Raw genomic sequence first — 15,062 nt, forward strand, 5'->3', positions numbered from 1 at the left:
ATCAGAATCCCTGAAGTGAAACCTGAGTATTGGCACTTACTAAAAGTGCACTGGAGGATTCCAGAGTAGAGTCACAATCAAGAACCACTAACTTAAATGGTCAAGAGAGACCCCACCTCCGCATCACTAAGTATATCTTCAAAGAAAATGAAACATAATATTTGGCTAAAGAGAACTTTTAATAAACAGTAGTCATTAATAAATATGAAATCTTGTTTTATGCCAAATATATATTTTACATTATGAAAGTGCTCGAGAATTTGGAGAATATAGAAGAATACATAATCATGTGTATATAAAAAGTCATCACAAAAAGAATCATTGTTCATGTTTTAGAATTCTTTTTTTTTTCTCCAGGCAAGAACTTTAATGAATTGAACTGTTACAGACAACATGAAAAACCAGTATAATATATACAAAATTATCATTTTATTTCAGGATAAAATTTATCATGTTGGCAACAGAATATGTCCTGCCGACCTCCAAGTGGCTGGCATAGTATATCCACCCCATGACAGGCCCACTGGGACTGTGGTGAACATGCCTGTACCTCAGTACAAAGTCCCCTTTCCCTGAGAAATGTACAGAAGGATAGATGAAGACCGTGTATTCAAAAGGAAGAGGAAGAAGCTGGGTGCCCTGTGCCCCGAGCTCAGAACTTCAGGGGGATGGCCGGCTAGTACTTGGGCTGCTTTGGGTCACAGTGCGTGTCAAAGCTCAGCTGCACCGTAGCCTCCATGGCCTGAATCTTGGCGGCGCTGTCCCAGTACAAACGCTTCATCTCGGCCTGGCGCCGCTCACCAGGCCTCTCAGTTGGGGCGTCTACCGACCGGCGGGTGTTGCAGTACAGGTCGTGGTCAGCGTTCACAAGCTGTCCAGGCGCTCTGCATCCGGCTGCCGCCGCCGCCGCCGCCGTTCTTCTCTGTGCCTCTCGGTCTCTGCAAAGTACTGGCGGAGCTCTTCGGTGATTTCCACGTTGCTCAGGTCACATTCTACCTCTGCATCTGACTCGATCGTCATCTCTTCCTCTTTGGACAAAGCTTAGTCTTCTCTTATGGATGTCTGGATCCTACTGCTGCCATGTGGATGCTGCCCAGACCCTCTGAAAAGTGAAGAACTGCAGGGGGAGTCCTGCTAGGCCACATGATGGTCATAGAAGGACTGACGATATGCAGCCTGGTTATTGTAAGAGCTTTGGGGAAGAAGTGCAGGAAGGAAGTACCATGGAAAACTGAAACAGGATTCCGCCGCCTTCCTGTAGGCATTGTGGTGGCTTTGCATCCAAGACATTGCTTGATGATAATGTTGCCAGTATCTTGCATATACTGGATGAGGATACCAAGGCCTGGTAGCTTTTGATGTTGATGCCTTCACCGCTGCCATCTCCGATTGTTAAAGTCCAAATGGGTGCCGAAACTTGTGGGCATGCAGCTTGCAGATCCTGCGTGGTGGCCAAGCAGGCTATATTTTAGAAATCTTTCCAGGAGGGTCGCGTTGGCTCACGCCTGTGATCTTAACACTTCGGGAGGCCGAGACGGGGCTGGGAGCGGGGGGATTGCTTGAGCCCAGGAGTTGGAGACCTGCTTGGGCAACATGGCAAAACCCCCATCTCTATAAAAATAATTTAAAAATTTTTTAAAGAATTATTATTTCCATTTTATTTCAATGCTTTGTCTTTCAAGAAAATTTATTGACAGCGATAATCAGACTCCATATGCAATTTTGTATCTTGCTTTTCAAATTTGCCACAGGCTTCTAAAAACGTCCCAGACTTCTGTGTCTCCATGGAGGAAACTCTGCAAGTACTTACAAATGTTATGATTAGTCATCCGTAGCCAATACAAAGCAAAAGTTAGGCTTGCAATTTTATTAGTTAGGGCAGGAAGAAGGCATTCCAACCGGCTTCTTTCGCTCTTGCCAGGTTCAAACATGGCGGGCCGCAGCCGGCCCTTCCCGTACACTCGGCTTGCTTTCCCACAACCCCTGCCAATCTTTAGCGCTCCTTTTTTACCTTCCTTCCCCATCAGCGGCTCCGGAGGGTCAGCACCTCCGATCATGACAGCCGACCTGCTTCCCGCCCCCACGCGAGGGCCCGCCCACCAGCCCGCGCCAGCCAATAGCAGGCCGCGCCGAGAGGACTGGTAGCGCCGGTCGGCCCCGCCTCCCCAGCCTCGCTGTGGCCTGCGGCTCCCGGGCTGGTAGCGCCGCTCTCGGTCGCGCGGACTGATCGTGTGGAATCGCGGGTCGCGGACGCTCGCCGCCGGCCGTAGCTCAGCCCAGCGCCTCCAAGGCCGACGGCCCCCAGCCTCTGCCATGGACTTCGAGGACGGTAAGCACTGCCTCTGGCTGGTCGGCGCGGCTAGCAGGAGGCGGGGTGGCCTGCGCTGGGGGTCTGTTTACCGTCTCAAGATGGCCGTGTGGGCTTTGTTCTGCGGGCCCGGAGGCCGCCGGCCCGCCCGCCCCGGGCCCAGCGCCCGGAGTCGGCCTCTTTGGGGACCCGCGCTCCCCGATTCGGCCCGCTCGGCGCCCGCTGCCGGCGGAGACAGGAGAACTCGGTGCCCGGTAGGACGCGCCTAGAGCGCGAGAACCTCCGGGCTGGAGCCCCAGACTCGCCTTGGCCCCTGGTAGTGGAAATTGCCCCGACGTCTCCAACTTCCCGGTCTCGGCCAAACGGGCGAGTGCGGCCTCACCCACCTAGTCTCGCATTCGCCCCACAGGGCAGCGACCCAGACCGTGTGCTTAGTTAATCCTCAGCCTCGGGTTACTTTTTGCCAGATAGAATTTTCAGAGGCTTGTTCACAGTGATGTTTCTGGTTGTCCCAGTTTAAGATGAGTTGAAAGGGTGTCTTTAAGTGATGTGTATAGATATCTATGCAAAATGGAAAGCAAGATGTTTCCTGGTTAGCAAACTGGGGTGTTTATCATCAAAAATTACCTGCTTGTTAATCCCGAATTTGAAATATTTATGTAAACCAAAGCACTTTTCTTTGGATCGTGTGTAGATAGGATTGAAGTTAGTCAGAATTTTGGCACAGCAAGCATCAAATGTCCTTCACATTTGGACCTGTACACAGCCTTGTAAGTGTTCGACCTATGGATTAAATAAACTGTATTTTAGCAATACCTTTCAGTTGTCTCAGATACTAATTCTTTAAACCACTTTTACAGGGTCACAAAGTAATATTCATTTGGTCTTCACTTTTGTTTTCAAACCTTGCTAGGAATTGGTGTCAAGATAAAGTGGTATGTAGTGACAACATTAGGGAGACATGGGAAAGGACTTGTATGATTAAACTGGATTTAATCCTGAGTAACCAGGCATGCTTAAGTAAAACCAGTTTGCTAAGTAGGCTGTAAACCTTTGACCCCACCAAAAAAATGATCTTTAAATGAGGTGTGATCTCAGCATATGTCTTACTCAATGAGCTTTTGATTTTTCATAAGATTTCATGCAACAAAGAATTAAAGCTTTCACATCTAGGTACAGATTTTTGAAAGGGGACTGGAATCGCCCTCTTGTAGATACTTTTCAGTTACTTTGAAATAGTAAATTCAGCTCTTAAGAGTAGCACACTGTTGTGGTTTTGTTTGTTTTAGTTGGACTTTGACTCATTTTGATGTAGATACCTTTAAACTGTGACTGTTTGGGCCGGGCACCGCCGTGGCTTACGCCTGTAATCTCAGCCCTTTGGGAGGCCGAGGCAGAAGAATCACTTGAACCTGGGAGGCAGAGGTTGCAGTGAGCCGAGATCGCGAGCCTGGGCAACAAGAGCCAAACTCCGTCTCAAAAAAAAAAAAAAAAAAAAAAAAAACCCACAAAAAAACAAAACAAAACAAAACTCAACTACAAAACAAAAAACTCCGAATACTTGAAGTAGCCAGAGTTGGGAGTGAAAATAAGAAATATATTATTGTATTTTCATGCTAAAGTTTGATGATAATGCCAACACCCAAGGTATAGCAGAAGCTAACAAAGTGGAGATGGGGCAGTGGAAACAGTTATTTCCCCTCCCCACCCAAGGCAATAAGGGAATCCATTTTCTATAGAGAACTGAAAAACAATAATAAAACGTAGTATGTTTGCTTTCTATTAGTGCTGTATGCCTACAGTTCTAAATAGTGTCAGTGATAAAAATGCTAAACAATATTAGTGATGAAATACTCCCTCTCTCACTGTCCAAATACACCACTGCTGTATTTGGAAGATGGAATTTGACTAACGCCATATATGAATCTATTCCTACGTAGTGTAGCAGGATTCTGTTGTATCCAGATGACCACTATATTAAATTCTGTTCTTCCAGTATATGTTTGTAAAATTAACTACATATATATTTGTAAAATTAAAGAATTTAACAGTTGTTAAATTAGTTTTGACGAGGAAATTGGCAATATGGTTTTCAGTGATGACACATTCTGGATGAATATAGAACACAGTCATATACGTATATGCATATGCATGTCTCAGATGAGATCTTGAAATCCTTTTTTTTTTTTTTTTTTTTTTTTTTTTTTTGAGACAGAGTCGCTCTGTCGCCCAGGCTGGAATGCAGTGGTGCAATCTTGGCTCACTGCAACTTCCGCCTCCTGGGTTCAAGTGATTCTTCTGCCTCGGCCTCCCTCGTAGCTGGGACCACAGGCGCGCACCACTAGGCCCGGCTAATTTTTGTATTTTCAGTAGAGAAAGGGTTTCACCATAATGGATAGGCTGGTCTTGAACTCCTGACGTCGTGATCTGCCCACCTCGCCTTCCCAAAGTGCTGGGATTACAGGAGTGGCCATCGTGCCCGGCCAAGATCTTGAAATCTTTAAAGAGCAAATTAAATGGTAAAAGAAATTAACTTAGCAAAAATGTCATGTTAGGTACAATTCTCACATGTCTTTGCTTTTGCATTATTTGATACATAATTTAATCTTTCTGCCTTTTGTTACTTGGTACAAATCAGTGCTGAATCCCCTCTTTTGGCTGTTACTATGTATCAGGTGTTGTAAACTAATGTTTACCATAATTTGGATAATAAACCTACCATTTGGGGAGACAGTGAAGCAAAAAGAGATACTTTTTTCCCAAATGGAGTATTAGTAATTAATTGTTTTAATTATTCTCAATTTTGCAGATAATTGGGTTAATGTCATTTTAAAAATTGTACTTGTTTTTGACTAGTTGGGTATATGCTTTTGAATTATTGCTAATATCATACTAATTCCTTTTTGTTAAATGTGTCTTCATAGATTACACACACTCCGCCTGCAGGAATACTTATCAGGGTTTTAATGGTAAGTATCCTCTTTCAGCTTTTCTCTTCATGCCCATAAAAATATAGTATCAATGTAGAAAGTCAGTTCTACCTATTTCAGTCCTTGTTTTGGTTCTTGATATATCACTTATGTGTTAATATTGTCTTACCATATATAGTATTTGAATTGGGGAATTTGCTATCAGAAAATATTAGGGGTTATTCACATTAGTTTGATTTTTTTTTTTTTGGTCCGTTTTGTTTGAATTGTGATTATTTTAATGTGTTCCAAAGGGCCTAACTACATTCTGAGTGATGAATCACAAGACACTGGTTGAGTTATTTTGGTTGAATTAGAGACTTTGGTATTGAGTAATGTAGACTAAGTGGATTATTGGCTTGGTTCTATGTAGCTTGTGTTGTAATGTATTTTGACTTTGTTTTTGAGGTCATTTTCTTCAGTCTGTCCAGATGTGTTAGTATATAAAGAGCTGTCTAGAGGAGCACATGAAGAAGCTTGATTGTTTATTGACATGAGCATGACATTAGACTTATGACTATAGAGCTAGATAGAATCATGAGAGGTATGTAGAATATAATTGGTTGTCATTTTGATAGTTATTAGAGTTAGGGCCCTGCCACACAAGATAATAATACAAAAAAGAACAAAGAACAATTAATACAGGTTAAAAAACATATGAAGGACTTGAGGGAGTGGCATTAAATATCCTGAGTGCCAGAGATGTAAAATCCAACTTTCGTACAGAATAGAATATATTCGCAAAGTAAAACTGAAGCAAATGTACTACTAAAGACTATGCCATTGATGGGAATAATCACTGAACAGTTGATTTTTATTTTATCGTCTTTAAAGATTAAGATAAACTTTGGATTTCATGTGGGCTAAAAAGTCTTAGCATATAGGGAGTTAGTACTGAAGAATATATTTGTGAGCTGGAAATTGAAAATTACCAAAGGAAGTTTAATTTGCATCCACATGTAGGTTATATTGAAAACTGGAAAATTAACGAGAAAGCCGTTTCATAAGTTTTGATATAAAGATTTTAAGACCTTGAACTTGGGAGGTGATAGTAGTAATCTTAAAAATAAAGAGCAAATTAGCAGAACTTGCAGGCTGACTAGTAATGAGCAGAAAATTGAGAGGGTTGAATAAAAACGAATCCAGAATTTTAAACTGGAATGTAGGACTAGTGCTTTTACAAGGGAGAGGGGGAGGGGAAGGGGAAGAGGGAGATAATTTGTAATGATAAAAGGCCATCTAGGATTTACTGGATAGTTGGATTTAATGTCTAAACATAGGACTTGAAATGCAGACTCATGCAGGGCTAGACATTTATTTATTATACGGTGTTGCAATAAGATCTAATATTATGACTTTTATTTTTTCTCCTAATTTTAGTTATGATAGTGGTTCTCATCTGAGGGTGATTGTTGGAATCTGCTGGGGAGCTTTTTCAAAGTCTCTCTGTTCAGACATAGCCTATACCTCTCGAATCTTAATTTCAGTGTAAGTGGTCTTTGGCTGTGTATGTTGTGCAAAACCACTCTGATTTTGGAAGGCACCTCTTATTAAAGGCCAATGCTTGACAGTACTTCTAGGTCTAGATTATTTATATTTTACAAATGAGGAACTTAATTTCAGGGATTCTATTTGACATTGTTCAGCGAATATTTAGTGCCTGCTGGGCATCAGATATCATTCTAGGAGGTGGGAATATAGCAGTGAACAAAATGGACAAATATTCCTGCCTTTGTGAGGCTTTCAGTCTAGTGGGATGAAATAGTAAACAAGTTAAGAAATAATATATATGTCATAATTTAGTCCACAGGGGAAAAAAGGAGTAATATATATTGTATGTTAGATGATGATCATTGCTAGGGAGAATAACAGAGAAGGAGGATAAATGTGTGTGTGTACTTGTATGTGTTGCAGTTTTAGAGTCTCTGGGGAAGGACTCACTAAAAAGATGATATTTGAGCATAGATTTAAGATAGGTGAGTATGAAAGCCATGAAGCGATTTAGAGGAAGCCTTATAGGCTTTAAGAAATAAACAATGCATAGGTACCAAAAAGCCAAAAATATATTTTATTGTTAGCACTGTATTTTCTAGGAAGTGAAATGAAGTAGAAGGCATTGGAAAACATGGCACGGTACAGATTTTCCCCACACTATTTCTTGGAAGGAATATGTATTTCCAGTGTCTCCATATTTTCCTTCTTGCTTCATAATACCTTTTATATAAATAGCATATAGAAAAAGGGAGAGAAAAGGGTGCGCTAGCTCATGCCTGTAATCCTAGTGCTTTGGGAGCCTGAGGTAGGAGCACTGCTTGAGGCCAGGTGATTGAAACCAGCCTGGGCAACATAGTGAGACCCTGTCTCTACAAAAAAATTTTTTTTTTTTTTTTTTTTTTTTTTTTTTTTTGAGACTGAGTCTTGCTCTGTCGCCCGGGCTGGAGTGCAGTGGCCGGATCTCAGCTCACTGCAAGCTCCGCCTCCCGGGTTTACGCCATTCTCCTGCCCCAGCCTCCTGAGTAGCTGGGACTACAGGCGCCCGCCACCTCACCCAGCTAGTTTTTTGTATTTTTTAGTAGAGACGGGGTTTCACTGTGTTAGCCAGGATGGTCTCGATCTCCTGACCTCGTGATCCGCCCGTCTCGGCCTCCCAAAGTGCTGGGATTACAGGCTTGAGCCACCGCGCCCGGCCCAAAAAAAACATTTTTTAAAAAAGTTAGCCAGGCGTGGTGGTGCTCCCCTATAGTTCCAGTTACTCTAGAGGCTGAGATGGGAGGATTGATTGAGCCCAGGAGGTGAAGGCTGCAGTGAGCTATGATTGTGCCACTGCAGTCCAGCCTGGGTGACAGAGCAAGACCTTAACGCTGGCTTGACTAGAACAGATGATTTTTTGCTGAGCAATCTTAAGACAAGGTTAGAGTGTTGAGGTGTAGCCAGAAAGCATTGAAAATCAAAGATAATTTGCTTATATATCAGAAGCAATAGCAAGTGAAGACCTGAAAAAGTTGAGGGAGTAAACAGTGCAGGTTCAGGGGAATGAGCATTCCAGGCAGAGAACAGCAGCTGCCAAAATGGGTATACACCTTGTGTTCTAGAAACATCAAGGGACCTGGTGTTGTAGGAGTGGAGTGAACAGGGGTGTATAAAATTGATAATGAAGTTAAGAGGTGATGAGGCAGATCATGTAGGGCAGGGTTTCTCAAATTTCTTACATTTTGGACTGGGTAATTTTTTGTTGTAGGGGGATGTCCTGTGCATCGTAGAACTTTTAACAGCCTCCTTGGCCTCTATATGCTAGATGTCAGTAGCATCTGCCCCCTAGTTGTGAAATCCAAAAATGTTTCAGACATTGCCAGTGTCCCCAGGGGGTGCAAAATCTCTGGTAGTTAAAACCACTGGTATAGGTTCTTATGTGTTATTTTAAGCTTTGGCTTTAACTTGGAATAAGAGGAAGACATTGGAGGTTACTGAGCATTGAACATGATTGAACTTACATTTTATCAGAATTATTCTGGCTATTGTCTTCAGAATAAACAGCAAAGGAGCAAAAGTGGAGCAGGAAAACCAGTTAGGAGACTTTTGCAATAACCTAGGTGGTAGATGCTGGTATCTTGTAGTAGGCTGCTGGTAGTGTAGAGTTGCTAAAAAGTAGTCCCACTCAAGACTTAATGTCACATGGCTAGTTATTTTGGTCATAGGTCAGTTTTTAATTTTTTTTTTTTTTTTAAGACGGAGTTTCTCTCTTGTGGCCCAGGCTAGAGTGCAGTGGCGCCATCTCAGCTCACTGCAACCTCCGCCTCATGGATTCAAGCGATTCTCCTGACTCAGCCTCCTGAGTAGCTGGGATTACAGGCTCCCACCACCACGCCCGGCTAATTTTTTTTGTATTTTTTAGTAGAGACAGAGTTTTACCATGTTGGTCAGACTGGTCTTGAACTCCTGACCTCAGCTGATCCACCTACCTTGGCCTCCCAAAGGGTTGGGATTACAGGTGTGAGCCACCTTGCCCAGCCCATAGGTCAGTTTTTCCCCCAGTATTTTGCAGCTGCTTCTTTGTGTTTTAATTAAAAATGAGCTTTAGCATTTTTGAGCATGTATTTGATTTAAATTATTAGGTCAGTTTTATTTTTGTTGGTAAATTACTTTCATTTAAGAGATACTACTATGTTCTCACAGTTTTATTTTTAAAAGGGATTTTAAAATTCATTTTGGTGACTGGAAGAAAAATTTATATAAAAGCAGTCATCTTACAGAATCTATAGCCCTATAACTGCACTGTATACAATATAAAGACTTTTCCTCCTGTTTAAATGAGTAGTAACAGTTCTATGAGCAATCAACCAGAATCATCGCTATATAAAAGTAGCTTTATTAATTTTTGTACATTTCAGAGTATCTAACACATGCATGGTTAGTGTGCAGTAAATGTTAATAATTTTGATTATAGTGAAATAAAAATAGAATAAAAACTGAAGGTTTTAGTATTCAAAGGCAGCCAATGCTAACTCAAAATAGAAACTAGCAGAAATAAAACATAAGATTTTTTCCTCTGTGTACCTGATTAAACATCATCTTATTTTTAAATATGAGGCCTTAGAGGAAAACTTTCCATTTTTAAAACTTTATTTTAATCTTAGAATTATCCTCTAATATATGAGCATAAATTTACTATATACTTACCAACTTTATCACAAAAAATTAACTATTTTATTAATCTGGGACTGTGTTGTCCAGTGTGGTAGCTGCTAGCTACATGTTACTATTTAGCACTTAAAACATGTATAGTCTGAATTGAGGTGCTCTGTAAGTGTAAATTACACACCAGATTTGAAGTCTTCAAATGAAAAAAGCAGTAAAATATCTCCATATGTTTTGTGTATTGATAAACTTCTTGTACTGTTATATTAAAACCCATTAGTATGTCTTGTACTTTGAATGGATCTTTTTTACCATATATTATTTTGTAATATCGACATTATTTGGAAAATAGTGGTTTTTATATAAAATGCAGATTTTCCAAATATTGATAGGTTTTATGGCACAATATTTAAAAAATCATATTCAGTAATACCACCACCAGCCTTATCAGAAAGTCTATAAGTATTGGGAAGCTGTCAAGCTGAAGGTGGTAGATACAACTTTTAAAAAATTCTCATGTTCACTTGAAAGCATGAATTTTATCATTGACAACAAATAATGTCAGCGTTTTTGTTAAAACAATGGTTTCACTTAGTTCATTTTTTTCTTTTTTCTTTGAGACGAGTCTCGCTCTGTTGCCCAGTCTGGTGTGCAGTGGCATGATCTCAGCTCACTGCAAGCTCCGCCTCCCGGGTTCACGCCATTCTCCTGTCTCAGCCTCCAGAGTAACTGGGACTACTGGCGCCCGCCGCCATGCCTGGCTAATTTTTTGTATTTTTAGTAGAGAGGAGGTTTCACTGTGTTCGCCAGGATGGTCTCGATCTCCTGACCTCGTGATCCACCCGCTTCGGCCTCCCAAAGTGCTGGGATTACAGGCGTGAGCTACCACGCCAGGTCACACTTAGTTCATTTTTAAGAAAATATCTGCCAAATGCCCAAATCTGAAAACCATCATATTTGTCTGTCAGTCTTTCTAGTAAAAAGAGTGTTCCTTGTAAAAAGTGGCTGATTTAATTCACAAACCAAACACTTGCACAATAGCTTTTCCTGGGAGAGCTATGGTACTTTGGTAGGCAGCCAAATTGCTTGATATGTTTTCCCTTTCATTACAGAGAATATAAAAAAAGGTGTACTTAAAGGTCATGTTTTAATAAAATTGATAATTCTTACTGCTTCGTCAAGGACATTCTGAGGAGAAATTGGCATTTGTATTTTATTATTTTTACTGTGAGCGTGTAATGTTAAAGAATGTAATGACGCCGGGCGCGGTGGCTCAAGCCTGTAATCCCAGCACTTTGGGAGGCCGAGACGGGCGGATCACGAGGTCAGGAGATCGAGACCATCCTGGCTAACACGGTGAAACCCCGTCTCTACTAAAAAATACAAAAAACTAGCCGGGCGAGGTGGCGGGCGCCTGTAGTCCCAGCTACTCGGGAGGCTGAGGCAGGAGAATGGCGTAAACCCGGGAGGTGGAGCTTGCAGTGAGCTGAGATCCGGCCACTACACTCCAGCCTGGGCGACAGAGAGAGACTCCGTCTCAAAAAAAAAAAAAAAAAAAAAAAAGAATGTAATGACTACCAGTACAATCTGTTGCCACTGCCTTGATCTGTGCTAGGTCACCAGCATTTTTATTCACCAGTGCTTTTGCACCTTCTGTGCAAGTGTCAACTCTGTGAAAAAGGCAAATAATGTTCAGGTGTTATTTATGAAAATATTTTGACCTTGTGGATCCCCAGAAAGATTCTCAGCAACTCCCAGTGGTCAGCAGCTGCCTTGACAACTGCTGTTCTAAGATAAAAATTGGACTTTACCACAGGACTGGTAAATTTAAGATGAGGCCACAAATGGCAGAGTAAGGCAGGCAGAGTATCACAAGCACCACGTGAGAGTTATAGGCTTTTGTGCCTATAACATTCAGAAGAAAGAAGACACTCAGCTGAGAGAGTATCAGTAAAAGTTTTCTTGAGTGTATTAGTATTTGAAATGGACTTTAAAAGATTAGAAAGTTTCAGTAGGCCGCTATTTAGGGTAGTAGAGGAAAATATTTCATGCAGAAGTGATAGCATGAGACTAGACAAGAGGATATGTATGGAATTTTGGGAAAATCATTTCATCTCTTTGGACTTCAGTTCCCCATGTCTATAAAATGAGAGGATTGATTTTGAACATTTAGGTTGCTACCAGGTTTAAAGTTGGATGACTTTGAGTACTAGTTTTATAAAGTTGTTATTGTTGTCATTATTATTGTTGTTAGGACTAGAGATATTTAAATGATTATATAAAATTTAATGTTTTAAAAATGTAAATTAAGGTATTTACTCTGTGTGTACCATTGTATTTATTTGTGTATCACATTTGGGGAGGATAGTAATGAGGGATTTTTAAAGTACTTTATAGAAAACAAATTCTAAATGTTTGTTTTACTTTCTGATTTTTATAGTCATCCTAAATTGATTTTGTTACCTCTTTTGTTGTATTTATTTTTCATATCAGAGGTTGGTATATAGGCAGAATTGCAGTGTAATAAAATAGACAATATGCTTATTGTGTCTTAGTTTTTTTTTTTTTTTTTTTTTTTTTTAGTGTTCACATTGCTAGAATTTGCATTCGTTTGTTGAGTCATCATTTATAGGCACAGTGCCATAGATTGGTCTCGCTCTGTGATTTTACTTTTTAAAAATGTCTATTTCAATTACTGTGAACAAGGCTAATTGGAAACGTGGCTGCTTCTGAGTTTTCAGACATTTAGAGAGGAGTTAGATGCATAAAACAAGTATAGTCTACTGCTATCATATAGAACAAAAATTTCCCCTTTGACATTATTAAATGCTGACTTCTCTTAAGAATAGGAATTATGTATCATTAATTATATATGCTATAGTACTTAATACAAGGCCTTATAGTAGTCCCCTAGTCAAATAAATATTGGTTAAATTGAAAATAATTCTGTGGCCAGGTGCAGTGACTCATGCCTGTAATCCCAACACTTTGGGAGGCCAAGGCGGGTGGATTGTTTGAGCCCAGGAGCTCAAAACCAGCCTGGGCAACACGGTGAAAGCCCATCTCTATCAAAAATACAAAAATTAGCCAGTCTCATAACCAGTCTCAAAAGAAAATCAAAAAAGAAAATAATTCTAATGTAGAACTTTTAGTTGAAAATATGTTTTTCTTTGAAATATCAGGCTTTTTTTTAAAGCAAATTTGATTTAGTAGCTTCTCATCTTTGTGTTTTTCCCTTCAGCATTTAGTGTGAATTTAGTTTAAATGTTAATAGTAAATTATTATCTCAGGAGATAGATAGGAATATCTTGTGTTTTGTGCAAAGATCCCTGAAGAAAATGGTGTATTTTACTGACAATTTCTTATTGACTCTCTTTTAGGAATGGATCGTGATTATGGCCCTGGATCTTACGGAGGTCTGACATTCAAGGATATTTATCTAAAAATTCTTCTTTTGAGTGCCAGTAAAGGTGAGCATCATATAACTTTTTTCTTTTTAAACTCTTATAGGGATGGATCGTGACTATGGCCATGGATCCTATGGGGGTCAGAGATCCATGGAGTCCTACCTAAACCAGTCATATGGCATGGACAATCACAGTGGTGGTGGTGGGGGTAGCAGGTAAATTGCTTAATCATTTGGCCAAATAATTAGACAACTATAAGATTCTGGATATATTAAGTATTCTTTAGGCATGTTATGATACTTGAACTTCACTGTTTGCTATTGAATCATCACCTTAAATGTTTAAAGGTGTTAATTAATGGGATAAAATTTAAATCAGGATTACTGGCAGACATTATTTTAGGAAAACACCAGATAACTATATCATGTCAATACAATAGAGTAAGATACTCTGTTTTTAGCAGTGAACTTTTTAAAAATTCTTTTACTTCTAACTTCTTGTCAATCAAAATATCCTGAAAAATGATATAAAAATGTTATTGAAAATATTATTTATGAAGCTTTTTCTTAATAATTAAAACAAATCTTTTCTAATGTGGGGTGCTACGTAAATTAGCAAAGCAGTCTAACTAGAATGGATTTTACTGAAACAGTCTAACATTTGCTTTCTAAGAAACATTCAAGACATATTCCTTTAATTCTAATTTTAAAGGAAGAGCATATTGCAATAATATAAATATTTTTAAAATTATGTTCAGGTTATTTATTGGCAGGTACTACTTACACCAAAGCACTTGTGCTCTAGGCTAGGAGCATTGTATTAAAGCCATGAATACTATACCTTTTACTAGTCTAGATTGTATTTATACTGTTACTACTGTATAAAGCTTAAACCTACTTAAACAACTACAAGCTTTAAGGTTGACCATATTTCAGGAGAAGGGGTGTCTGCTTTTTGAGGCACAAAGGTTCCTGCTGAATATAAGTAAAACTAGTTAGTAGACATGTGAAACAGTCATCCTTCTTCATAAATTGAAGGATCCGGATTCCTTAATGATGGACTGAATGATGCTTACTTTCCTTCTTTCTGCTTCCAGTGTGCCACTATGATTTATAGTAAAGAAAAATTAAGAAACTGAACAGTTGCAACTATTTTGCTTATGTGATAGATGTTTTGAAAAATGTAGTTGGAAATAGGAATAATTTTTATATGGTTACTAGGATTCAGAAGTAAATACTACCTTCTATTTAGTGATCTGTAAATAATTGAAGTAATGTAACACTTAATGTTTTAATATGTCAGTTATTGCCCTTTTATATTGTGAATGTAATGTGCATAAGCTATTTCTGTAGATGTTATTGTTTTATCTCATGTGTAATTGTGGGTCTTTATAAAATTGTGTTGTAAGATATCAAGCAACTTTTGTAATCCATGCTTTGGGTTTGTGAGAAGGAAGATGATTTATTTCTTCTGTTAACTCTCTTAAAACCTCGAGGAGACTGTGTGCTCCCTTTTTAAGGATAGTTTTATGTGATAATTTCCTGAAGGATATAATTTTTCAAATAATTGAATATATTATAAGATGTATTCTTTTTCATCTGCCTTGAAAATTCATATGCAGAGGGTATATGTTGGTGATCTTTTACTTTTATGTTTTATCTGTTTATCCTTCTAGATTTGTTAGATTTTCTAGTCTACAAGTAAAAAGTGATTGAGGATTGATTAATTGACCTTGGCTGAAGT

At 39.4% G+C, this 15,062-nt stretch overlaps 1 protein-coding gene and 1 pseudogene across 4 annotated transcripts in view; one reads left to right on the forward strand and one right to left on the reverse strand.

Annotated features, from left to right (window-relative positions):
- Positions 1 to 565: 565 nt before the first annotated feature.
- Positions 566 to 2,057, reverse strand: LOC126963919 (gem-associated protein 8-like; annotated as a pseudogene).
- A 110-nt stretch (positions 2,058 to 2,167) lies between these two features.
- ZNF326 (zinc finger protein 326) overlaps positions 2,168 to 15,062 on the forward strand; it is a 41,904-nt gene continuing 29,009 nt past the window's right edge. The window contains exons 1-5 of one of the 4 annotated variants that reach the window (XM_050806565.1): positions 2,186 to 2,329; positions 4,679 to 4,827; positions 5,233 to 5,277; positions 13,293 to 13,328; positions 13,423 to 13,534. In XM_050806565.1, the coding sequence (XP_050662522.1) occupies positions 13,295 to 13,328; positions 13,423 to 13,534 (146 nt within the window). In that variant the 5' untranslated portion in view covers positions 2,186 to 2,329; positions 4,679 to 4,827; positions 5,233 to 5,277; positions 13,293 to 13,294. Of the gene's footprint in view, positions 2,330 to 4,678; positions 4,828 to 5,227; positions 5,278 to 13,292; positions 13,383 to 13,422; positions 13,535 to 15,062 lie in introns of those variants that run through there. The other 3 variants (XM_050806556.1, XM_050806574.1, XM_050806582.1) reach the window with 3 other exon arrangements.

The sequence above is a fragment of the Macaca thibetana genome, chromosome 1, assembly GCF_024542745.1.
Source record: "Macaca thibetana thibetana isolate TM-01 chromosome 1, ASM2454274v1, whole genome shotgun sequence".
NCBI classification, from domain to species: domain Eukaryota; kingdom Metazoa; phylum Chordata; class Mammalia; order Primates; family Cercopithecidae; genus Macaca; species Macaca thibetana.